Below are 26874 nucleotides of genomic sequence, written 5' to 3'. Positions count from 1 at the left end.
GCAAAAAGGAGCCATTGTAAAACCACTGGCTAATATTCCCTCTGCTGAAGGCCTGCACAGCACTCAGTCTCAGAGTTATGATGTGCCCTTTGCACTGGAGCAGGATCAGACTCTAACACCAGTCCCTGCATCCGATTCCGGTGCAGCAAGCAGCCTACCTAACAAAAGCAGAATTTTTGCCATCTATGTCACAATTCCTCTGCCTCACCCCCACCCCCACCAGAACACAGCGGTCGCAACCATTGCTTGTGAGAGCTGATTGGATGCCAGTCAGCTGCTGGTTTTCCAGCATGCCCGTTCAACAGATGCCAGGCTGCTGTACACACTGGCCGAATGTAGTCCAGTTTCTGTTGAACTGGCTGATATTTGGACAGTGTGTACCAGGTTGATTTCTCCTGCAAAGTAGCCTTTTGGTTGCGATGATGTCTGTCAGAGGTGCCTTGAGTTGGCGGTTCTCTTGAGCCCTTCCTCATACTTTACAAAGAGAATGTTATCTTACACCAAAAGACCATCCTTTCTTTCCAATGTGATATGTATATCACCACGCTGTTGACAATACTGATCTTTAAAAAAAAAAAGTCCTTTACAGTCCCAACATTTTACATTTTTGGTGTTCATAAGTGCTTGTGCTCAAGGTAAATAACCAGTGCTCCGTATGACTTGTGCTCAGACCAGGTGCCCCACATGGATGTGCACTCACCCCTAGGTGTTGACCAACTATCTCTAGTGGGTCAAATGCGCAGGTGGGGAAACCCCTGGATGAAATCCTTTGCTGGCAGCAAAAAAGCTCAAATGCTGGATATGTCCTCACATGGATGAAAAGGAAATAACAAGAGAAGATCTCATCGCTTAAAACCGTTCAGAATTTATTGGATAAAACAAATAAGAATTACACTCACATGTAATGGTGTCTAATAATCCTGGCACCCGGTGTGTATGGCATGTGTTTTGTAAACGGGGAACTCTGCCCACAATCTGCTTAATACCGCCACTCGCGGTTCGGCTCGGTTCTTGCAAATTGTGTGGGCAGACATGTGTCGTGATGTTTTATCAAATAAATTCGAAATGGTTTTACGTGATGAGATCTTCTCTTATTTCCATTTCATTCATTTGACGACATATCCAGCATTTGAGCTTTTGAGCTGCCAGCAAAGGATTTCATCCAGGGGTTTCACTGGTTGCACTGGTTATTTACCTTGAGCACGAGCACTTATAAACACCAAACATGTTGGGACTGTAAAGGGCTTATATGTCTTTTAAAGATCAGTATTGTCATCACCAAGTGGATATATATATATATATATTTAGCATTAGCATTTTTTCACTGCAGCTGGTGTATTTATATTTTTACTATGTATTCTTTGGCGCTAAGTATTATTTTGTTTCTCAATGAGGACATAGTCCTACCATCCTTAGCTCTGCTTCAAGCATCCAAAGGAAATCTCTTCCCTTTGCCTAGACGTAGTCCAAGCCATTAGAGTCTACCTCAAAGCTACAGCTTTGATCAGACAGATGGTTTCCCTATTTGTGCTCTCCTCATGACCTTGCAAAGGACACCTTGCTTCCAAGTCCACCATCACAAGATGCATAGGAAATCTGATGATTACTAGCGCTTATACTCTGTGACAAATCTGCTACTGTGTTTTTGCCCCTTCCATTTCGACACCAGGCCCATGTAGCCCAGCTGTGTAAGACTGCCACCTGGCCCTCTGTTAATACTTTTTCAAAGTTCTACCAGGTGAATATCCAGTCTTCTGTGGATGCAGCTTTTGTTCTTGCAGCGGCACTGTAAAGTTGGGTATTTTTGACCCTTGTTGTTTTGGGGCCTGATGGTGCAGTTCTGTTTGCCTGGTTGTTGTCCAGTCCTTCTGATTCATTGCTTGGGGACATTCCAGGGTCTACAAATACTTAGTCTGCATCCTCTACTGTACAGTTAGGATAAGATACATTTTGACTTACCTGTAAATTTTATTTTCTTGTACAGGACACAGGCTGCCCTCCCTTCTATTTCTTAGTTACTCTGCATTGTTTGCCACAAATCTGAGGATTTACATAGTGGGTTAGGGTTATAAGGGAGGCTCCCAGTGGATCTACCCTTAAAAGCTTGCAAGTGTCCAATCACCTGAAGGTATGAGCCTATAACCCAGGGTCCATGAATACTTTGCCTGTGTTCTGTATTATACTCCAATGGCATTTTCAGTTAAGTCAAAATTAATCCATATACATTCATTTATTAATGGCCCTCCAGCTGTTGTGGAACTGCATGTCCCATAAAGCATTTGAAGACTGGCAGTTACAAGCATGACTCCCAGAGGCTAAGGCATGATGGGAAGACTAACAGTTCCTCACAGAGGCGTGATAGGACTTGTAGTTTCGCAACAACTGGTGGGCCGCAGTTGCCCAACCCTGCTTTAGACTACTTTTACTTTTTTTTTTTTTTTTTGGTTTGATTTTTCAAAAGCAAATAATCAGTGATTAGTGATGCATTCAGGCATGTTCAGATCCTATTCTGAGCCACCCCAACAGGAAGCTGTCACTGCACACCTCCAATCATTAGCTGCCGAGGCATTACCCACCGCCACGCGTATACAAAGTGGGTTCGGAGTAGGATCCAAATACACCTGCGCTAATCCAAGTGACCTATAGCATTAAATTGACGTGTGTGTGTTGGAATTATTAGAGTATTGTGTTAAAATTGTGAGACTTGCCACAGACCTAACTAATTGCAGTGTTTTTTTCCCTCCAGAGTTCATCCAGAGCTGCTCAAGCACCTTCTCCGTGTGTTGCTAGGTGAGCTTCATTTTTTATGCATCAAAATGTAAATTTAAAAAATGCCAAATGCTGCAGTAAAGAAAGACACATGTTCATATTGCCAGAATTTTGGCCGAGTAGAAACCTCATTTGTGAGGTATTCCGTTTCTTCACCCCGTGTGCGCCAGTGACGTCCCTGGCTGCATCCGGTGTGAATATCTCCTAAACGCTGCATGTTTAGGAGATATTCACTGTACCTACAGGTAAGCCTTATTATAGCCTTACCTGTTGGTACAACTAAATAAAAAGACTTTACTACCACTTTAAATAGGATAGGTAGCATTTTTGTGCATTTATGCACATTAAATGGCTTATTTTAAATTAATGGTAAATACACATTTTAAAACATTTACACCAAAATCTCTACACTATATGTTTCAAAGCACATGAATGCATCTTTAAACGTACATGCCTGCAGTAATGTACATCAAGAATGCATGTACGTGTGAGAGGTCCTAACCTCTCGATTAATACTGTTCCCTATGCTCACCTAATGTAATAGACGTAATCTCACATTTACATTTTACATTGTTATTATGCGCTGGATATTTCAGGCCTAATGCATCTCATTAATTATATAATGTAAAACAATAAGCAAATATCTGTGGGATCACTGACTACTGGAAAAAAGAGAGATTCCCAATTTGTCTTTGAATGGTCATCTGTGATCTTGAATTTTGAAGTAATAGGGACACAAAAACTGATGGAGCAGTGTATAGCAGATGTCAGACTTTCACAGATATAGTGAATATTGGCCCTAGCTGTTCTGCACTTAGGCTTAAAACAGCTCTTGCACAGGAAGCACAATAGCCCACATGTGGACATGCAGTCAGTTTGCTAAGCTTACTAGACCAATAATTCTGTATTTGCTGTGAGCACAATACAGAACTTATACAGGTTGCATTAAATGTTTCTGTTTTAATAAAATTGAGATGGATAAGATTGCACTTATGACTGAGCTCACACCATCTTCTTTGCTGTATCACTCATGTATTATCCTACATTGCTGCAGCTTTGTGGAGCTCTTTAACAAAGTATAAAGTGGAAGAGTGGTGAATTTTGCTTATCCTGTTTCCATTTTGGCTAGTTTAAAAGTCCTGTGTCAAACATTAACACCTTAAGCCCTGCCTGCACTGTGAGCTGGCCGTGGTAATGCTTGGTGTAAAATGATCACACAAGTGAATGGTAGCAGTAGTACAGCAGGTCCTAAAGTTATTATACATATCTTTCCACTAATCAGTGCTCGTTGTTGGATGGGGGTCTCGTTTTATACTGTGTTTTAAGCTGTTGATTAATGAGCTCTACAATATCTCATTTGTGCTAGAAGTTCTGGTACGCCGTCTCCAATGTCCCCGACACCTTCTCCTGCCAGCTCTGGAGGATCTCAGCCAGGATCCAACAACAGTGGGAGCCAGAGCAACTCAGTTACCATCCCTCAGATGATACATCACATAGCATCATCTTATGTCAACATCACCTCCTACATCCTCTATGCTTATGACATATGGGAACAAGCTGATTTGCTAGCAAAGAAAAACAAAGGTATGATTTGTCATGAATTTTAATGTATGTATATAGATGACAAAATCTCTATGGTTACATGTTACATCTGTGTACTACACTGTGATTCTCTTGTAAACTTCTGGGATTTTAAATCAGAAACCTGTTTTGGAAATGAAAGTTATAGACCTGTTAAATGTTTTCATTGCAAATCTATGTACACTAGAACAGAATAATATAAGTAATTTTATCCAAGCATCCAACAACACTGCAGTATGCAAGTACATCAAACTTTTTGTTGAATTTAGGTGAAAGACACTCTTAGAAGACTAATTGCCCAGAAGCTGTAATCACAGTGTTGCATGTTAATTGTTCAACCGGTTTTTGATACCAGAGACATTTTTCATGTGTTTGCTCACGTTAAATGCACATTTTTGGACTAAAGATTAGTTAAACCCCCCCCAACAGTACTTTTTTTTTTTTTTTTTGTTAAAGCACAGATGCAAGAGAATAAAATAGTGGAAGTAGAAATTTCTGATGCCAGATGTTAATCGAACACAAATGTTCACTAAAAAATACACTTGTTATTTTAGTGCATGCATACACAATATATTACCAAATTTTTGAGGTAATATGTAGGCGATGAGGTTGCGATGAGTAAAAAGATACTCAACATGTCAAGCCTAAAATTTCACACATTCATGAAACGGTGGAAAACCTTGATACCCAATATTGTCCATAGGTGTCACTTTAACAGCCTTTACAAGCTATCAATTTGGGGGTAACTCTGAATGATGGCACTAGAATAGAATTATTGCTCTAACTCCAGCATTCACAGTGATATGTAATATGTAAGCATTTGTTGTAATTTAGCCACGTATATGTGTATTTTTATTTCTTTATATATTTTTATTTATTTATGTATTTAACTTCATTGCTATCACATAGAGCTCCAATAGGCCCACTATGTGATAGCATACTGTAATGAAAGGTTCTCATTAATGAAGTATCAGGGGTCCTTTAGATAGAGGTCTCCCCTGCCCTCCACTGTAGCTAACTGAGCACAGATTGTGCCCCATTAGCTTCTTCCCCGGCCACAGTGGCTGTGGAAAGTGATATCCGAACCCAGAAGTAATGTAATACATTTTTTTTAAAGGGTAAATTTTTATTGAAATTCACAAGATTTTACATTTCCATATCACAGTTCACTTTTTCATACAATATCATTGAAATACATTACAGGCTGTTATCATATATTTAAACCATATAACTGTTAATATGCAGGCATTCCATTTTTGTCACAGAAAATGATTAATAAAATTATTTATCACACATGCTGTTAGTAATGTAATACATAATGGGAAGATCAGCGAATGAATGTTTTTCTCTCCGTTCCAGCTTCTGACACCCATTGTGCTGGTCCTGGGTCCACAGGAGGGACATAGAAGCCCAGGATACATTGCCAGGCAATCTAGTGGGGATTGGTGGGGTGTTGCTGTACCTTTTTGACTCAAGAAATAGCATATTAAGGTCATGGAGTGGCCTAGCCAGTCTCCAGACCTTAATCTTATAGAAAATTTATGGAGGGAACTGAAACTTCTGAGTTGCAAAGCGACAGCCAAGAAACCTTAAAGGGAATGGAAACCCCATTCATGAAATATGACCTAGGCACATATATCTGCAGTATTTAGTTATCTCTCTCCAAAGCTCTGAGTCCCCTGTCTTTCTGGTGCTCCGTTCCTCTGTTATCAGCATGATAACTTCTGACACGGGGTTGGTGCATTGAGATAGATTGGCAGAGAGCTCTGCATGTTTCTTCATTCCTCTGCCTATGTGAAGGTGGGGGGGTGTGCCTTTCCTCTAATCAGCTGTCACGCAGTGTATACCAAGACTCCACACCCAGTGGTGGCACAGGAATAAACATTTCTAACACGAAGTTCACTTTCTATACAGTGTAGAAAGCTGAAGACAGCAGATATACAAATAAAACCTATGTAGGAATAATTTGTTTAATCTCTGTGTATCATCTGAGGCTGTTCACTTCACTGGGTATTTGTGAGGGTTTACATTCACTTTAAGGATTTAGAGAAGATCTGTAAAGAGTGGACCAAAATCCCTCCTGAGATGTGTGCAAACCTCATACAACTACCAACTACAAGAAATGTCTTACCTTTGTGCTTGCCAACAAGGGTTTCTCCACCAAGTACTAAGTCATGTTTTGCTTGGGGATCAAATACTTATTTCTTTTTCATACATCATGGGGACACAGAGTCAAACTAATAGTCATTACCTGCTGGGTTATACTTCATCTCCAGGTGAATGGACACTGGTAGACCAAAGGTCTTTATACAGGAAGTGATCCCCTATATAACCCCTCCCATACAGGAAGCACTTCAGTTTTTTACCAGTGTCTGCAAGGTGGATGACACGGTTTGTTTGAGCTCTCTGAGCTCCAGGTCTCTAGTCCTACAAATGGTTCTTAAATGAATCAAGGGATTTACCGATCAGATCCATTTGACATAGGCTTTATATGCTTAGATAAATGGTACCCGAGCCTCGCAAAGAAGACTCAAAATCCTGCAAGGTTTTGCCTGTAATATGGCCTCTGGGCGCTGGACCCTACGAAGTGGAATCCTGGACACAACAGCGCTAAGGCATTCCTGTAGGGTGCTGTACAGGTCCAAGTGAGTAGACCCTAAACATGAAAAGTGTACCCAGTCCTTGAAGGTCCTCAAGTGACAGGAACCCGCTGTGATGGGTGAAGTTTGGGCTCTTAGTTTCTAAGCTGCCCTGCGCCTGGATGGTTAAGTGAAACCCCTTAATTTTTAATATTGTGGGGTGTTCCAGTGATTTGTAACAATCAGTCAAGCAAGCTAGAGGCTGGACACCTGTGTGCGGTGACCATACGGGGGGGGGTTTGGACTAGCTGTGTTTGTAAAGTGTACCTTTTTTTTGCTTGTGTCTGGCTGTTTTTATACCTGTATAATCATAAGGTCTGGATGACTTGTATTGCTTGGTGTGAAGCCAAAAAATGGCATCCTCGGAAATATGTGATTGGGAGAATTCTCTCTTTTCTACAGTCGGCTGTGAAAAATTAAATTAGCCTTGAGTACAATCAGAGGTCAAGTTTCGGCCCTATCCGTATTCTTCCAAAGGCCTTTAGCCTCCCATTCACTGGTCCGAACCTTTATGCAGGGGGCAACTCGCTTGCTTCCCGCCCGGCCTATAGCAAAATGATGGCCGGGCGGTGGTTCAGTTATCCTGACTGGGCATCATATGGCGCCCTGCAGGATAACTGCCGCCAAGCCCCCGTGGGGGCGTGCAATGTGGCGATCGGTGGTGCGGTGTGTCAGTCCGTTGGAGGCTCTTTACCACGTGATCAGCCGTGTCCAATCACGGCTGATCACGATGTAAGCAGGAAAAGCCGTAGATCGGCTTTTCTTCACTCACGTCTGACAGACGCGAGTAGAGGATTGCCAATCGGCGGCTCTCCTGACAGGGGGTCTGCGCTGATTTTTTATTAGCGCAGCCCCCCTACGGATTCCCACACTAGACCACCAGGGAAGCCGCCAGGACCACCAGGGAAGGGGGCAACATGTGGTGGATGGCCAGGTATGTACCCCATGGCCATCCACATGTGCAAATGAATGCCCAATCTGTGCCAATCAGTGCCCACAAATGGGCACTGACTGGCACGATTATGTAACAAATGACATCAGTAATGCCCAGCAATACCACCCGTCAGTGTCATCAGTGCCACCCATAAGTGCCCGTCAGTGCCACTTCATCGGTGCTTATCAGTGCCCGTCAGTGCAGCCATATCAGTGCCCGTTATTGAAGAAGAAAACGTACTTATTTACAAAAAATTTTAACAGAAACAAAGAAAAACTTTTTTTTTTCAAAAATTTCGGTAATTTTTTATTTGTTGCACAAAAAATAAAAATCGCAGAGGTGATCAAATACCACCAAAAGAAAGCTCTATTTGTGGGAACAAAATGATAAAAAATTTGTTTGGGTACAGTGTAGCATGACTGCGCAATTTTCATTCAAATTGCAACAGCGCTGAAAGCTGAAAGTTGGCTTGGGCAGGAAGGTGTCTAAGTGCCTGGTATTGAAGTGGTTAAGAATTGGTCAGCCGAGCTTCCTTGTGAAAAGTTATTGGCAGGTTTTCCTTTTCATGGGGAATGTTTATTGGTGATCATTTGGACGAATATATCCAAAAGATTTCCGGGGGAAGAGTTCTCTACTTCCTGTGAAGAAAAGCACCAGGCGTCCCTCGTTTAAAACTTCAGGGACTGCTTCCTCAAATGTCTCAGCTGCCGCGCTAGAGCCAGGGGCAAGCCGCAAGGCCAGGGCCTGAAAAAGCCCGGGGTCCGAGAGTACCAAGTACTCCTTTTGAGGAGACGCCCCCACTCTATCGGGTGGGGGGAAGGCTGCTGCAGTTTGTAGGCATTTGGAGAACAATAATGCAGGACGAGTGGGTCACCTCAATTATATCCCACAGTTACAAGCTGGATTTGCGGGGGGTTCCCCCTTAGAGGTTTTTAGGATCCAGCGTTCCCTTGGATCCTCCAAAAAGAGACTTATTGCTTCAGGCACTACATCATTTAGTGCATCAAGGAGTGATTGTACAGGTTCCTGTATCCGGAGCGAACCTGTTTTACAGTTTAAAAACCAAACCGGGTCACAGGGCCCAGTTTTGGACCTAAGATCCCTGAACCAGTATCTAATAATCCAGTCCTTTTGGATGGAGTCTGTCTGTTCAGTTGTAGCCTCGCTCCATATGGAAGACTTTTTAGCCTCCATCGATATAAAGGACGCATATTTACACGTACCTGTTTTTCAGCCTCATTAGAGCTTCCTGTGATTTGCAGTAGAGGAACATCATTTTCTGTTTGTGGCTCTACCCTTCGGGCTTGCTACAGTTCCCCGGGTGTTCACAAAGGTCCTAGCACCAGTACTGGGTCTTTTAAGGGCCCAAGGGATCCTGGTGCTTGGGTATCTGGACGACCTCCTGCTTAGAGATCACTCATTACAGGCTCTAGAACAGAGCATAACATGCACAGTGCTGTATTTGAAAAGCTTAGGCTGGATCAGAAATACAGAAAAGTCAGCCTTGAAACCAGCTCAAGGTCTAAAGTATTTAGGTCTGATCCTAGATACGGCCCAAGCAGTATTCTTGCCACCCACAATGATCTGTGCCCTGAAGAATCAGGTGCGTCAGTTAAGGGGCACTAGACAACCCTCCATTTGGCTCTGTATGAGCCTTCTAGGGAGGATGGTATCCTCCTTCCAGGCGGTGCCCTATGCCCAGTTCCATTCCAGGCCTCCACAACAAGACATCTTGTTGGCTTGGAACAGGAGAGGACAAGCCCTGGATTATCCAATAATCTTATCTCTTCGGGCATGCTTAAGCCTAAACTGGTGGATCCAGGATCAGAACCTGCGAAAGGGAAGATCCTTACTCCCGGTAACTTGGAGAGTACTGACTACAGATGCTAGTCTCTCAGGCTGGGGAGCGACCCTAGAGGGGCTCACAGCTCAAGGGAAATGGTCAAGGACAGAACAGATCCTGCCCATCAACTTCCTGGAATTACGGGCAATATGACTGGCCCTATGGTCATGGACGGTGGAGCTTCAGGACTGCCCTATCAGGGTTCAGTCTGACAATGCCACTGCAGTGGCCTATATAAACCACCAAGGCGATACCAGGAGTCATTCAGCTCTGAAGGAGGTGAACCACATACTAACCTGGGCAGAGGGACATGTGCCGATTTTATCAGCAGTCCATATCCCGGGAGTAGAGAGCTAGAAGGCAGATTATCTCCGCCACCAGCAGAACTGCCCGAGGGAATGGTCCTTACACCCAGGGGTGATCCAGGAAATTTGCCAACCTTTGGGATCTAACTAGCATCCAAGTTCAACAACAAGCTACAGCAGTTTGTGTCCTGAACAAGAGATCTTCTGGCAATCGGAGCAGATTCTCTGGTAGTTTCATGGAGCCAGTACTCCCTGGTTTATGCTTTTCCTCTGATCCCTCTCCTTCCACATTTGTTGCGCAGGATTCGGGGAGAGGGAGTTCCAGTCATTCTGGTGGCACCAGCCTGGCTCAGAAGGCCCTGGTTTCCTGTGATTGTGAGACTGACAATAGATGGGCCATGGACGCTTCCACAGCGCCCCGATCTTCTATATTCTACCCCAGTTTACAGTCTCTAAATTTGACGGCATGGCTATTGAAGCCAGGGTGTTAAAGGACCGTGGCATCTCGGGTCCAGTGGTGAATGCTAGAAAAGTTGTCACTAGGAAGATCTATCATAAGGTCTGGATGACTTGTATTGCTTGGTGTGAAGCCAAAAAATGGCATCCTCGGAAATATGTGATTGGGAGAATTCTCTCTTTTCTACAGTCGTCTGGGCAGTCACTGATCTGAGGATCAGACTCATTTTTTGTTTTACCAAAAGGACCCAAGAAAGGGCAGGCAGCCTCCAAGCTTCCATTGCCAATTGGGTCCGTCAATTGGTCATTCAGGCCTATGGAATGTAATGTAAAGCACCTCCCTTTAGGATGAGAGCTCATTCTACCAGGGGTGTAGGAACCTCCTGGGCTTTTCAACATCAGATATCTGTGGCTCAGATTTTATCAAGTGGATGTTCGAGCAGCGGAGGATTCGGCTTTTAGCCGCAGTGTACTGCGGGCTGCCATATAAGTTCTAATGGCTATTGTTTGGCAGGTTGTCTCCCTCCCCTTAAGGCTATTGCTCTGGGACATCCCAGCAGGTAATGAATATTAGCCTGACTCTGTGTCCCATGATGTATGAAAAAGAAAATAGGATTTTTTTTGTCATACTTACCTGTAAAATCCCTTTCTTTGAGTACATCATGGGTCACAGAGATCCCTCCCCTCTTTTGAGGATTCAGTGCTTGCTACAAAACTGAAGTGCTTCCTGTATGGGAGGGGTTATATAGGGGATCACTTTCTGTTTAAAGACCTTTGGTCTACCAGTGTCCATTCACCTGGAGATGAAGTATAACCCGGCAGGTAATGAATATTAGCCTGACTCTGTGTCCCATGATGCACTCAAAGAAAAGGATTTTACAGGTAAGACAAAAAAATACTATTTTTACTCACTGAACTGCAACTCACTTTATAACATTTTTAACGTGTTTTTTTTTTTCTGGATTTTTGGTTGATATTCTATCTCTAGCATTTAAAATACAGCTATGCTAGCAATTATAGACCCTTAATTTCTTTGTAAGTGGGTAAACTTACAAAATCTGCAGGGGATCAAATAATTATTTTCCCCACTGTAAATGCAGAGATTGCAGACTAGTAGTTTCAGGTGTAATCCACTCCAGTTGTCAGTGAGTATTTTTTGTTTATAAGTAGCTTTAGTTTTTGTCTCTGTATTAATCTGAACAAACATATATATTCTTATAAATTCACAGAATATAGATTAATAATGCAATTTGATAACATGTTTTCTTGTGGCCTTTTTTCTGTTTCAGATTTCTTTGCAGACCTCAGTGCAATGGTTTGCCCCCTTGCTCTAAACAGCACTATGACTGAACTGGTACACTACACTAGACAGGGTTTACAGTGGCTGAGACTGGAATCAAATGTGACTTAAACTGTGCTCGAGGACACTTACTCTTTGAACTGATTTGCACTTTGTACGCCTAGAGTTTGCAATTGGGCTCGTGAGTTCTAGGAACAAGAAGAAAAATTAGCTCCTGGGATCTGGTATGACTGGAAGCCTGCTGAACCCTGCCTATATTGCCAGGTGTGAAGATGAAGGAGACTTCACAATCAAATGAGGCCTTTAAGAAGTTTAGTGTGGTGTTGGGGAGGTCAGTCAAGTTAGTGGTCTTTAAACATTTCTAATCAAAACCAGCATGGGAGAGGTTCATGTTTTTTTTAGGTATCAGGTTGAGAACAAGCTACCCAGCAATTCTTATCAGATCAACCAACTGAAAGTATACTAGGCTTGTTAAATAGGTTGACCCTTTCCTGTCGTCACAAATTTTATGGAAATACGTGGAAGGGATATGCCCAAAACCACACTGATTTGTACACATATTGCCATAAGGGGGAATAACATATGACCTTAGACGTTTTGCAGATTTTGTTTGTTAATTTCTAAATTCAGAACTTTGTGCCTTAATTCAACTTTCAACTATCCAGTAGTTCCTGTCATATGTTGTTCTTCAGCAGAAGCGTAATGGAAAGCAGGAAGTTATGTCTTGTGAGACCTCTATGATCTGGAGCAGGGGGCAACACTGCATCTTATATCTGGTGGTTCTGATACTGTTTTCTAAACAATCAGCATATAGAAAGCATTCTGTGATAACCATAAAGGGATGAATGAAATGTGTTTTGGGGGTACAGTTGAACACTGCCATCAGTTACGATTGATAAGCCTCTAAATTCACTGCCACGCTTCCAAACCAGGATTCAGTTCCATGGCTTTTCATGATTTGTCAATCCATCGCTTGGGGTTCTCCTGTTGATTGGAAGACTTCCTTCATCATACAAAAACTTGCAATTTTTACCACATATTTTTTAATATTGCCTGACCTGGCATCCCCTGAACCCATGTTTCTATAATGGTAAACCGTGAATCAGTTTTAACAAAAACTAAGGTACACTATCATTCCCTACTAAAGCACACTAAAAATGCATATTCCTAGCTTTCTTGAGAACAAAGACTCAGTTATGAATTCCAGAAGACTAGTATGTCAACGTATAGCACTTACTACAACAGCAGAACATACAGTCTTTCAGTTGACTGCTTTAGACTCCAAAATGATCCCATGTAAACCTTTTCCAACTAGTGATACTTCTTGGGCTAGTAAAGTGTCATAATATGTACACCATGCTCTAAATATGCCACATTTAGAGTAATTGTATATATAATGGTTGTTTTGTGGCATTTATTCAGATATTATCTCAATACCTTTTTTTTTTTTTTTTTTTTTTGAGGTTTAACTTGATTTCTAGATAAGTTGAAGATGAATTCAGAAACATTGTATGTAAGGTGTTTGGCTGCACTGCTCATTACATAGTGCTTGGATATAAATATTTTTGTTCCAAGAATATAATCATATTTGGCAAGGGCGGCTCTTATTTTAATCTATTTTGGCTTTAAGGTGAACCTATGGTCAGACTATGGACAATAAAGTGTGTGTATATGATATTCTTAACTCTGTAAATTAGCTTAAAAATATGCCATCACTGACCTCTGTAGCTGCAGGCACTGTAAAACAAGCCATCCTCAAAGATCACAACAGACAATTTGAAGTCACGTTGCAATCAGTTACCTAACAACTTGCAGCACCCTGGAAGGCTACCAAGTCACCAAGCTGCAAAACAAGGGATTACAAGCTATGACTTCAGTGCCTCTGTTGTAAACAGGATGCATTACTCAGTGCAGCTACAGAGGTAAGTCGAGGCTTGTTTAAGGCCCCATTCACACCTGAGCGCTTTGTTGCTCAATTCTGAAAGCAAGACAACCACTATTCCACTATTCTTAATAGGCCTGTTCACTCCTGAGCACTGTGTTGCCTATCACTGAAGTCTGAAATAGTACACAATTTTGTTTTGGGGTAGATTTGTGCATTTGCAGCCCCATAGAACTTATTGGAAGGCCTGAAAAGCATGTGTTTGTACACATATCAGGTGCTCCCTTTTAAAGGTCTAAGGGGCTGAAAATGGACGATTCTGTTCCTGTACTACAACTTACACAAAAAAATGCAAGAACGAATGTTCAAAAATACTGCCTCTGAAATCGCCTGCCTTCGCTCATGCCTAATGTGAATGAGGCCTTAAAGTTCATTTCCTGCTTGCTAATATTATGTAAATGTTTGATTGTCAATAATATGGCCTGTAGTGTCACTTTAAATGGTATGAAATAGAACCTAGGATATGCAGTTGTCCATGATTGAGTAAATGCAGACGGTCTGCTTTGCAAAATAAAGGGACCCTGACAGGATAGAAATGTGGGGGCTGTCATTGCTGACTTTTTTTTTTTACGGTGCTGACTCCTGGGCTGTCTTTCTTACCCCTGCCTTCACCACCCAATTAACTTATGTTTAGCAGTTAAGTAATGGGACAACTGTTAAACATGCAGTTTTTCTAGGTCAGTGACTCACCAAGTAGTTAAGCAAGAATAAGAATTGGCCCCAGAACCTGTACATTCAAAAACAAGTCATCAATGTCAGTTGGGATTTTTAGAAAGGTTATGTCAAACAAAAAGTACAATATATTATTATGCGGCATCACCTTTGACTTTTTCAGGTGATTGCAGCAATATCCGGGCCCACTACCAGCGTATAGCAGCAGCCCTGAAAGAGAACCTGAGAACCCTAGTTAGTGAAACATGTTTTAACAGGGTCAGTAATCAGTAAGTGTAAAGCAGCAGGGTGTTCAGTTTTTTTCAGTGTAATCAGATTTAGTATCTGCTGTTGTGTGAGCCATTTTCTAAACATACATACCAGTACAATAATACTCAGAGCAGACACATGGATGGGCATTAGATGGCTCCTGTTGGGAATATGGGAGCCTCTATTGCTAACTTGTGTTTTAATGGGCTATGGTCCTCATAGCCCATTAAAACACACACACTTTAGCGAGTGTGCCCCAGACACGCATGTACTTATCAAGCATCTGATAACATATGTTTGCTCTGGGTCCATGACATAGTAGGGTATCGAGGAAAAAGAATAACCAAAACAGAACACCTTCACCTTCTTTGTGAGTTACTGTGCTGGAACAACTGTGCAGTCAGTAATGTGTTGGGACACCTCAAAAACACTTGCTTATTCTAGATTAGTGACTCATAACGTAGCAATGCAAAAAAAAAAGAATGATATGCTCCTTCAAAAACAAGTTTCATTTATCTGTCTTAACAGCTTCCCTTAAAATCACCCTTCACAACTCTGTGCAGCTTTAGTGGCGATGCATAAGTTTACCTAAAGCTTAAAAGTAAACAAACATAGTTTCATGGTCGGCCTCACAACATGATCGCTATATGCAATCGGTTCTACACATTTTTTTTTTTTTTTATTGTGAACACATATCGCTTTTGCTTCCCAATCAGGAGGATCCAAGATGCATCTAATGCCATCAGACTTCATCCCTATAATCTGTCCAAGCAATTTAGGGCTGAACAGATTAGGGGAAGGGAGCCCGATTTGCATCAGTTTCCCAAAATGCATTTCGACAGCCTAAGCAATTATCTATGAATCCAAATTTTGAATATTTATGCTTGCATCCCTTGATGATATGGGTTCCAGAATAGCCATAATAAGTGTCTATGGAGGAAAACAGAGTATTACTGTGTTTCTTTATTAAGATCTGTTTGGTAAAAATTAAACCTAGCTTAATCTTTTACATTCTTGGCCAGGTTTGGCCATGCATTAAAAAAAGGTGGTTAAGAGGGTTGCTACTGAATGGACCGTACACTAATGTACTGTGGGAGGCTGGAAATAAACAAACATACTTTTCTTTTTTATAGTAATATTATGCCGATAGAATGCGGTCTTTTTACGTTTAAAAATCATACCTGACAGGTTACAAATCATACATTATCGATATTTGTAACCACTGATCCTGCAGAAATAGGCTCAATTCACTAAGCTATAACACAGGTGTTTGTTATTTTCCACTCTAATTGGCTCTCATTACTGTAAATAATGTTGAGTCACAGAGCTACCAATATCAGGTTTGTCAGGTACAACAATTGGTAGTATGAATTTGTAGTTTGATTGTTCAAGCTATCATCTTTGTGGGTTTGTGCATTAGTAAATACTATACCGCTGCAACAGGCAGGAGTAGTACTTCATCAAGTCCACAAGTATCATGTCATTTTCTAGATAAAAAGTTATCCTATAGAGATTTATGTAGTTTGCTGGCTAGGTTATGTTAGGAATTAAATAATACACTTATAGAACAAAACCAAAGGTCTTTCTGCAGACTAGTTAATCTGCAGTATAACAGTTTAATTATAGTAAAATTATCTCTGTCTATTCACTTTTTAGGAGAAACATTAATTAACTTAATACTATAAAATGTTCAAAGTTGTTGGTTAGACATGTAATTACGGAACTTTCGGAGGAAAAGAAGCTCAAGAAAATAACTTGTCCTAGAGAAATGACAACTAATCTCTTTTGGTTTTATATAATAGTCTGTCTGCCCAAGTATTTTCTACCTTGAAAATATTTTGGTACTGTTTTACGGTCATTTACTGTCCCTAAAGAAACGGGACTAAGCTGTTGGTAGTGGTTGTGATCGCAGAAGACCTTGAATGAAACGTAGGGAACTACACTCCATGAGAAACATATAAAGCTGCAGAAATGACGATGGGGGGGGGGGGGAGAATTGAGCTGTTGCCCTTAGTGGCTAATCGGGTTTCATTTTTTTTTATACCGTGAGAAAAAAACAGCAACACGTATGTTTGGTCACTAAGAACAACAGCTCAGTTTTTTCAGAAGGGCTTAAAGTGGTTGTAAACCAAAAAAAATCACAAACTGACACATGTACCTCACACTGTAATAACATAAAGCAACTGTCCCTAGTCTCACCTACCAAGTCGCAGCCAGTCCCCTCTTTCCTACATTAAAAAAAAAAACACATTAAAAAATGTGGCCACACCCCCCTCACCTGTGATTCACGAATACTAAGCAGTTTCATGCACAAGCATTGGGCGTGTATCCCGCTGCCGTGCACATCACATCCACCTAGATCACTCACCCTACCTCCTCCGTCCTATTGGTCAGGTAGCTTTGACATGCGCACATTGCTTGGGCCGTGCACACACATCGGGAGTGACGCTGCTAAGCTGCGCGACCTTAATAGTGGGGAGTGTACAGGTGGGAGGGTAGTTGGTGATGACCTCCTGAGCTCGAGCCCATGGACACACTCATGGACCAGAGACATTCACAGGGCTGTGATGGGTGCAGAGATTACAACAGAAAGATACAGATAATGTGATTTTAGATTTTTAGGAGACAAAGCGCATGCACCGTAGACATCGGTGCTGCTATTTCTGCAAATATCTTCTAAACCTTTTAGGTTTGGGAGATATTTCTTGCACCTACAGGTAAGCCTTAATCTAGGCTTACCTGTAGGTTAAAGTGGTTGTAATGAGTTTACAACCACTTTAACATTACTTATTATGGGGTTTACAACCACTTTAATAGAGGATGTTGTTGATTTTTTTTTTCTACCATAAGTGAATTTACCCCTATACAAAACCTTTACAGCTAGTCAGAAAACTGATCACACCACGCTTCTTCCATTAGAACAAGAGATGAACCACTGAGGTTGCTTGCTCATAATTACCATTGCATTTCTCGAGGGAACTCCAAGTTTCTCCTCCCAGTTTACATATCTTTCGCAAAGAATTCCTGCTGTCACTTTTCAGTCAGCACTAGGGATCAGATTCATTAACTGACACATTTATTTACGTAAACCCACTTGACCAGTCGGTATATTCTCACATTTTTAAGTGTTAACATTAGCTGTTGTGAATCATTGACGATTAACTTTCATCTCTCATATATGAATACATTTTTTCTTGTGCCTTTCGCCAGGCACGTTATTGCCCACTCCAGTTCTGGAGCAGTTGACGTACATAGCACTATCACATGATGTGCTATCCTGCTGCTCGTTTCCCTATTTATGAACTATAATAGTTCTGACTGAATATGTTTCCAGTATTGGGAATACAGCTGTCCAAGCCAGTGTCAAGAATCGAAAGTATGGAAAAGGTTTACATGGTTGAAGTTGATAATACTCCAGAAGCAGTGCAACTTTTGTAAATCACATTTATTTAGTTTCCTGGTGGTCTTACTAATGCAAACAAACTTGGCTATATTCGGTTGCAATCATTTTAATTATAACACGTTTTCTTATACATATAAACTAATTTTGTGTGTTTTTCGTATACATACCCATACAGAAATCTCAATTATGTTTGGGTTAAACCAGTATTATGAATAAACCTATATTTCAACATTCTTTTCCACACTTCTATATGTAGCCTGCAAAGGTCGTTGTTTCCTTTGCCAAAGATGGCGAAAAGTATTCTGCAGCAATTGGAACTCTTATATGATCAAGACCTTGCATTTACCAAGCACTTCATGCTGGCCTCACTATAAAATACATGCTGATTATGCATAAACACGAAAAACACAAAACCCATATAAAGTATACCACATATGTGGTCACTATTATGCAATTTACAGTGTGGTCACTTTGTAACAACCACATCTAGGTGGGAATACACAATAAAAAAAGCAAAACATTCCCTTCTAATGAGGGTAATATATTTTTCTAATAAAATGTACTCAAGGACTAAAATCCTTTTTCAGTAGTTTAGGTTGTCTTTCTAGCTTTTGCGGTGCCTTATACATTTCATTTTTTTTTTTTTTTTTGCTTTAACTACTATGCGGATTTGCAGCCAATTCTAGCAACAGTCGGCCAGAGGCTATAACATTGATTTACGGTTCAGGGCATGGACAGTTTTATGCTCTAGGGTTGTTGCCAAACTACTAGTCCCATAATGCTTTAGGCAGGGGCAGTAGTGCCACGTGTTCAAAAACGACTTCACATGATTTACACCATTTCATAGTTTTGTGCTAAAATCTAACTTGATGGCAAATATTAAGCGACTGATCCCCAAATTAATTTTGAAATCAGGACAGCCCACTCCTTTATTACATATCATAATGCTATGTGCAATGGGAAGACGTGCAAAGGAAACAATAATGAAAGTAATTGTATTTTAACTCTTCTGGAATAAATCTGCATTCTGGGGCTTCTGTGAATATTATGTAGCTGCCTTGTACAGTTCTTTAGAGACAGAGAGACTAAACAGATGTGATTTTGTTTATCTTTTATTTAAAGAAGAAAGTCTATGCTAAATCTCTTTCCAAAGAAGCTGTGCCACTCCTATTTTGTTAATTATATTGACGATGAGGATAATTTGCTGTAAAGAACAGAGGAACTTAAATGATTTATTCTTTCTTTTGGCAAGAGAAATGTCTGAATTAAGCTGTAAATAAAATATCAAATACATTTTTATGAATGTCTTTCTTTATTGCATTCTTTTACAACAGTATAAAATTTGCTTTGTGCCAACAAAGCATGGGATCCGATGCTCAACCTGAATATTATTTGGGTTTGTACAGATAGACCACAAACTTTAGCCTACTGCTTTCACTGTGCATGGCATGGGTGTGTAGACTGTATGTGAAGCTTAACAGAACAGTGTGCACAAATCGTACATTCAGTGTAGTAATGCTGTCTGCATGGAGTTATGCTGTAAGCCTAGTGGATGCACTTTAATTTGGGTACAAACCTCTAAATACACAGTTAATACATCAGAGCTTTTACTTGTCAAAGGATTTGTATATCTTAATTGTACAGTACAGGACACAGGCTGCATATTGGTAGAACTTGGGTTATCGGCTGCTACCTACAGGTGATTGGAAACTGGCTTTTTTTTTTTTTTTTTTACCAAGCAAAGCAGAGTAACACTATTACAGATGAGCTAAAACATACCCATATTTGGTTCAGTGAACATTATCAAAGTTCAGATCTGAAATCCCAGCCCTATTGAAATCAATGGGAGCTGAACGCTGGTTTTCGGTAGTGGACATTTTGTGAGATAAAAGTGAAGGGATTGACAAAGAGAGCAGAGCATGGGGGGCCAGGCCTGAGGGACATGAATAACTTTTTTTCCTTTGGTACAAAAGGAAAAGTCCATTTTGGAGTAACTGAAGCAGCAACATAAAAAAATATGAAATTCCTGTAAATAACATGCTTGGGGGACACGGAATTACAGAATTTTTTGACCCATGAGGACAATGTCAGTGGCACCATAATCTGGCATCACACACATTGCATGCGTATTTGTTTACTTTACTTTTACATAATTGCTTGGCTTACATTTACCAGCAGCTAGTTCTTGTCAAAAAAAACATTTTTTTGTGTAGACATAGTATTTGCATTGAAAGCAGGAGGCAATACAGCCAGAAAATGTCAGATGGTACAGTATCTCACAAAAGTGAGTACACCCCTCACATTTTTGTAAATATTTTCTTATATCTTTTCATGTGACAACATTGAAGAAATGACACTTTGCTACAATGTAAAGTAATGAGAGTACATCTTGTATAACAGTGTAAATATGTTGTCCCCTCAAAATAACTCCATACACAGCCATTAATGTCTAAACCGCTGGCAACAAAAGCGAGTACGCCGCTAAGTGAAAATTTCCAGATTGGGCCAAAAGTGTCAATATTTTGTGTGACCACCATTATTTACCAGCACTGCCTTAACCCTCTTGGGCATGGAGTTCACCAGAGCTTCACAGGTTGCCACTGGTGTCCTCTTCAACTCTTCCAGAGCTGGTGGATGATAGAGGCCTTGTGCTCCTTCACCTTCCATTTGAGGATGCCCCATAGATGCTTAATATGGTTTTGGTCTGGAGACATGCTTGACCAGTCCATCACCTTTACCCTCAGCTTCTTTAGCAAGTCAGTGGTCGTCTTGCAGCTGTGTTTGGGGTCATTATCCTGTTGGAATACTCCATGCGGTCCAGTCTTCAAAGGGAGGGGATCATGCTCTGCTTCAGTATTTCACAGTACCTGTTGGCATTCATGGTTCCCTCAATGAACTGTAGCTTCCCAGTGCCAGCAGCACTCATGCAGCCCCAGACCATGACACTCCCACCACCATGCTTGACTGTAGGCAAGACACACTTTGTCTTTGTACTCCTCACCTGGTTGCCGCCACACATGCTTGACACCATCTGAACTAAAGAAGTTTATCTTGGTCTCATCAGACCACATGACATGGTTGCAGTAATCCATGTCCTTAGTCTGCTTTTCGTCAGCAAACTGCGGGCTTTCTTGTGCATCATCTTTAGAAGAGGCTTCCTTCTGCGATGACAGCCATGCAGACCAATTTGATGCAGCGTGCGGCGTATGGTATGAGCTCTGACAGGCTGACCCCCCCCCACCCCTTCAACCTCTGCAGCAATGCTGGCAGCACTCATACGTCTATTTCCCAAAGGCAACCTCTGGATATGACGCTGAGCACGTGCACTCACCTTCTTTGGTCGACCATGGCAAGGCCTGTTCTGAGTGGAACCTGTCCTGTTAAACCTCTGTATGGTCTTGGCCACCGTGCTGCAGCTGAGTTTCAGGGTCTTAGCAATCTTATAGCCTAGGCCATCTTTATGTAGATGTGAATGTACAATGTATATGTAAAGCGCTATATAAGTGCCTGAAATAAATGTAGAGCAACAATTCTTTTTTTCAGATCCTCAGAGTTCTTTGCCATGAGGTGCCATGTTGAACTTCCGGAGACCAGTATGAGAGAGTGAGAGCGATGACACCAAATTTAACACACCTGCTCCCCATTCACACCAAGAAAACACGGCAGCCCTAAATAATGTAGAGGCTTACTGCGCATTAAGCAAGAATATTTACTTGACCACAGTGTCAGAGAAAGAGATGAGGCATATTTTATTATATAAAAATTTATATTTCAGTCATAAGCAAATACTGTACTTACGTGTACAGTAAAGTTGTGTATATATAGATGCGGTGCTGGAAACGCAGCCAATTCTGAGAGTTTCCCGCACCGCATAAAAATCACACTCTGTTCGTGCGATCTGCCACCGGTGTCGATGTTAAATTAATGACACCCCAAAACAGGTCGTAAAATGCAGTGTGATTGCAAGAATTGGATTGCATGGGTGTCAACACTCATGCAATCTGATTCCACTGCAGCAAAAAGAAAAGCCTGCACCTTTTCCATGCAGTGCGAATTGAGCCCAAACAAAATGAATGGGCTCAAATCGCACTGCAAAGAATCGCATGTAATTTGAATAGGGATGCGGTGCGTTTCCTATCCGAATCACGCGCGGTGCCCCGCACGGCATAAGTGTGAACCTAGGCTAAGTATTTTTACCAGGCTGCAATGGAAGACAGAGAGTTAAGACAGGCTTGATCCTTCTAAAATGTAAATTGGAGTGTGCTTTTTTTTTTTTTTTAGACTGACAAGCAAGAACATTTAAACTGATTAGGAGCTGGACAGTATGTACCTTATTTTCTAAGATTCTGTGTCAGAGGGAAGGTCTGGCAGACTTGCTCTGGGATACACAAATCACAATGTCTTTTTTTTTTTTTCTCCGATCGTATACCTACGCAACTTTAAAAATTTGCAGACTTCTTGAAGCCTTTTTGATATTCCAGTAGTCCAGAGAGCGTGAGCAGGCAGATTACATGTTAAAATAAAAAAAAAAAAAAAAAATTTGTCCCATTTTCAGTCTTCTTAGAAAATGGCTTTAGTTTTGAAGGCCACCTTTTAAGTCTTTGGAGCACATTTATTAAGCCTGTATGAACAGGCTGCAATTTTTGAGAGGCTGAGCAGACATGTAGCATCAGGAAATAGTGTGTTTTTTGCATATTGAGAATGGACAACTAACAAACCAGTGTGGACCATTCCAATTTTGGAGGGAGAGTAGGCAGGCATTTTACACCAGGAAATTGTACATTCATGCCTTTTTTTTACACTAAAGATGAAAACAGCATACATCTTTGCAGCACAAATTTGAAGCCTTCATTGTCAAGGCTGCAATTTGCCCTCAAAAAATGGGCTTCCCTTTTCATAGGGTGAAAAAGGACAAATTTGATGCATGCCTTTTTTAATCAGCTTCAACTTGAAATATTTAGATTTGACTGTGTATATGCAAAATTATAATATAAATACTTCAGGCAGAGAATATCATTATTAATGGGAGAGAGGTTCTTCTTTTTCTGACACATCTATAAATCATCCTGATTTTCAGGAAAGAATGTAAATTCCATGCTCATTAGAGGCGATTCGGGGGGGAGAGAGCAGGCAGGCTCCATCTTTAACCAGGCCATTTGTAAGTAAGGAATCACTGTTTGGCCACACTAATGTAAAGAGTGTTCATTTTAACTTTCACAACTGAGGGATAAACTAATGACCTTTTGTAATAATGATACACTGCAATTCACCAAAACAATGTCCAGTGCAGTGTTTACCTAGCATCAAAAAATTTCTACATCCATAAACATGCTTTGTTAAAATTGGGTTTCAGGTATAAATGGTGCCAAGTAATCCAACACAAAAATTCTTGCACAAGAGAGGCTCAATCCTGGGCAAAAAATGTATATTTTGCGCAACTTTTATACAGCTGTAGAAAAAGTATGCCTTGGGTGTTGGTGGCCCAAACACCATTACCAGGCAGAATTATTCCTGCAAAGCAAAGAATGGACACTGCTCTAACAAAATTTGTATTCGCAACCATCACAACATTGCAGAGATATTGGACCTTGAGTGTTGTTGGTGGCCAAACACCGTAACTTGACAAAATTCTTCCTGCAGAGCACAGGATAGACCCCTTGTGAAAAAAACAGCCTTTGCAACTATTAGCTGTAGAAAGATTTGTGCTGCCACATAAAATAGCTTTTGCTAATAACGTCTCAATGCCACTGCTGTATGCCTGTTACCATTACCTTGAAAAAATATGGGGACATAGCTGCTGTTAACACTGTCATGTAGAAGGATGTGCTTACAGTGGTTGGGAGTACACACGTGGACCAGACATGTCAATGGTAGCAGTATCTGATTTTTTCTTTTTAAAGGAGAAAGCTTGGGATGCAGCAGAAACAAAAATCTGTGAGGGTGGCAGGATCCCCCACAAATTTAAACGGCAGCATTTGCCTTTGGTAGCTGCTTCTGATCCAGGACCGATTCATTTTTTAAAATGTCAGCCTCCTGCAGCACTAAATGCATTTTTAGATAACACAATGGCTGCAGAGCAGCCCAGCAGCTCAATTGCCTACTGGGAAGTGGTCCACACTTGTGTCCAGGGGTCATCCATTCGGAGGCTTTCTACATCCAACTTTTGATCCCAGATAATCAACCACCATGTGATGCAAATGCTGCCAATAGGTGGTTACAGCAGACAGTCCTGGGCTCTTAGGTGGCCCCCTTTTCCACTACTCTACCTCTAACTGACGAGGAGGCTCAGTGATACTTTCTCCAAGGTACATTAACCTGCCAGCCTTTGTTTCTGCATAGTGAGTCCTCTAGATTTTTTTTATCCTGTGCTCCTTCTGTGTGAGCATGATGAGCTTTGTGAATTTCTCCTTGTAACATGGATCAAGGAGGGTTGGCAACCATTAATGGTCCCTCTCCTTGATGCTATGAATCCTAGGGTCCTTTTGCTGCCTCTGGTGCATAAGGGAGCACATGTGCTGAGAATTGGTGGAGGCAGAGAAATGTTCTTGGGGTTGCTGAGGACAACAATGTCCTGAGTTGCCCCCTTCAGCCATGTACCACTCCCAAGGTTTGGGAGGCATGAAACCCACCCCTGAAAGCCTGTCCCATGTTACCCTCAATGCCCTTATGGCAACCATACTGCTGCTCCTCCTCCTTGCATAGATGGTGTATACATAGAACAGGCCCTGAGAAAATTCTCTTCCTCACACTGCTTTGCCTCGAGTGCTCTGTTTATGATGCCACACATTGTATTTTCCAGCAGGAACAAAGCTGATACAGTGTTGCTGATGCATGCATTGTACAGCTCACCATTCTTTAAAGGATGACAATACAGTGTATGCATCCTGTATTGGCAGCCACTGTCATGGGGAAAATAAGCCAAGCTACCCTAAGCCTGTCTGTGCCATACTCACACAGGTACTTGTTGATGGCTCTCTGGGCATGCTGCAGGGGCTGCACATGCAGCAAAGTCTAGTTGCGAGCAGGTGGAATCCCCTCTAAATTTCACCCAACTAAACACTGGCTGGATAGGACCCCTTAAAATGGCTACAAATTTGTCCAACCTGCCCTAGAAGATCTTGTCCTCAGTTTGCTGGTGCAGCAGTTCCCGAATAGGCATCTTGGGTTACATGTGACAGGCATGGCATGTGTGGCAACTTTCCCTGCCGGAGGGCATTGTCTCACACCAGCATTTATGGCTTAAGTTGCCATGGGGTTAACCACCTCTGAACCTGCTAATGCAGAGTTGGAAGAATCTCTGCCCCATTGTGGCTCCTGACCCCTAGGCAAACCAGCTGCAGCACTTTTTGGCATATTTTAGCATGAGTCATGGAATAGCGTCTGGTACATTAGAGGATGTCTAAGCAGAAGAGGACATTAAGAAGGAGGTGGAGCGGACAGCTCTGGCATCCTCACCGCTATCTATACGAAAGTGGGACAGCAGAAAAAGCTCCAGCGGAGAGCCCTGTTCTGCATCCTTCCCAGCTGCCATCAAAGTCATCCAGTGGGTCATGAAAGATAACTTTTCTACAGTCATGTGGACCTTGCTGCTGTTCCCAGCAGCGTGAAAACATTGCCTTCTATGAGATGATGAAGGCCAGGGATTGCCTTAAGGGAAAAGAAAGTGTCAGAACTTGCTACTTAAGTACAACACATTCTACAGATTCCAGAAAGGGCACAGAATCCATCAGCTGGAAAGGCGGGAGTTGAAATGCCAGCAATGCGGCCAAGCTGGCATTTAGATGCTGGGCATGGGGCTGGCTTGGGGTGTATTTTATTTTTCCCTCCATCGCCAGAGGTTGCTGAGAGGGCATGGTGTATAGTGGAATGGGAGATATTGGAAAGAGGAGTGAGGTCCTTTTCCTGACATAGGTTTCTGGTGCTGTCCCCAATGAGCTGCATGGTCAGATGTCTGCATTGAATGGATCAAGCACGGTAATAGCATATAATAAAAAAATAACAAGTGTGGTTTGCTGCAAACATGCTGAAAAAGGCTCACACAACTTGTTGTGCATTTATTTATTTGTTTCTGTATCAATTTGATCAAAGCGTCAGATCACGCGCCTTCCACTTCTTTCCTTCACCTGGCTCTCTTTGGACCAACCCTGGTCAGCTTAGGCAGCGGGACATGCATGATCATCTTTTAATTCCCTCCATTTGAAAGTACTACCACTCTATACTAGCAATGCCTTCACAAGCGCAGGAGAAATTCTTTCTTTGTTTATATTTGCGCAGGGCAATGGCAGGAGTAGATGCGGATGAGGAGTCCGAACATGCCACATTGACAGCTGTGGTGGACCTCGAGCTAGTCTGGGCCTGGGTGACAGAGGAAGACAAGGATGGGAATGGCTTAGCTAAACCACCTCTTCCCCATGCTGTGGTGGTATAGAACATCCAGCACCCAAAAAAGAGCAAATGTGCCCTGCCTGTAGATGGTGGACCATGTCCATAACCACCAGTTTGGCTTGTGGACACAGAGGCAGTTTAATACACCCAAGTACCAAAACAAACCGTGCACCAAGGATATGTGGTGGTGACACACAAAAGATTCTTGCTGGTGCTGCCACTGTTAACCCCTAATGAAAAAAACAAAGAAATTAAAACTACCTTCTAGTAACAAAAAGCTAAGAAACACCCCAAATTAAAAACAAAAAAAGTGAAAGCAATGACACAGCAACAGACCCTGCCACTCCACTCTCCCTAGCCATACAAACTGCAAATCACTACAAGGTATCAATAGTA

At 41.7% G+C, this 26874-nt stretch overlaps 1 protein-coding gene across 3 annotated transcripts in view; it reads left to right on the top strand.

Annotated features, from left to right (window-relative positions):
• Positions 1 to 19386, top strand: part of AFF1 (ALF transcription elongation factor 1) — a 202672-nt gene extending 183286 nt beyond the window's left edge. For 2 of the 3 annotated variants that reach the window (XM_073599915.1, XM_073599931.1), the window contains 3 exons: positions 2747 to 2790; positions 4136 to 4353; positions 11817 to 19386. In XM_073599915.1, the coding sequence (XP_073456016.1) occupies positions 2747 to 2790; positions 4136 to 4353; positions 11817 to 11938 (384 nt within the window). In that variant the 3' untranslated portion in view covers positions 11939 to 19386. The remainder of the gene's footprint in view (positions 1 to 2746; positions 2791 to 4135; positions 4354 to 11816) is intronic. The other variant, XM_073599923.1, reaches the window with a different exon arrangement.
• Positions 19387 to 26874: the final 7488 nt, after the last annotated feature.

This window comes from Aquarana catesbeiana, linkage group LG01, assembly GCF_042186555.1.
Source record: "Aquarana catesbeiana isolate 2022-GZ linkage group LG01, ASM4218655v1, whole genome shotgun sequence".
In the NCBI taxonomy this organism is placed as follows: Eukaryota; Metazoa; Chordata; class Amphibia; order Anura; family Ranidae; genus Aquarana; species Aquarana catesbeiana.
This window is presented reverse-complemented; position numbering and strand designations above follow the sequence as displayed.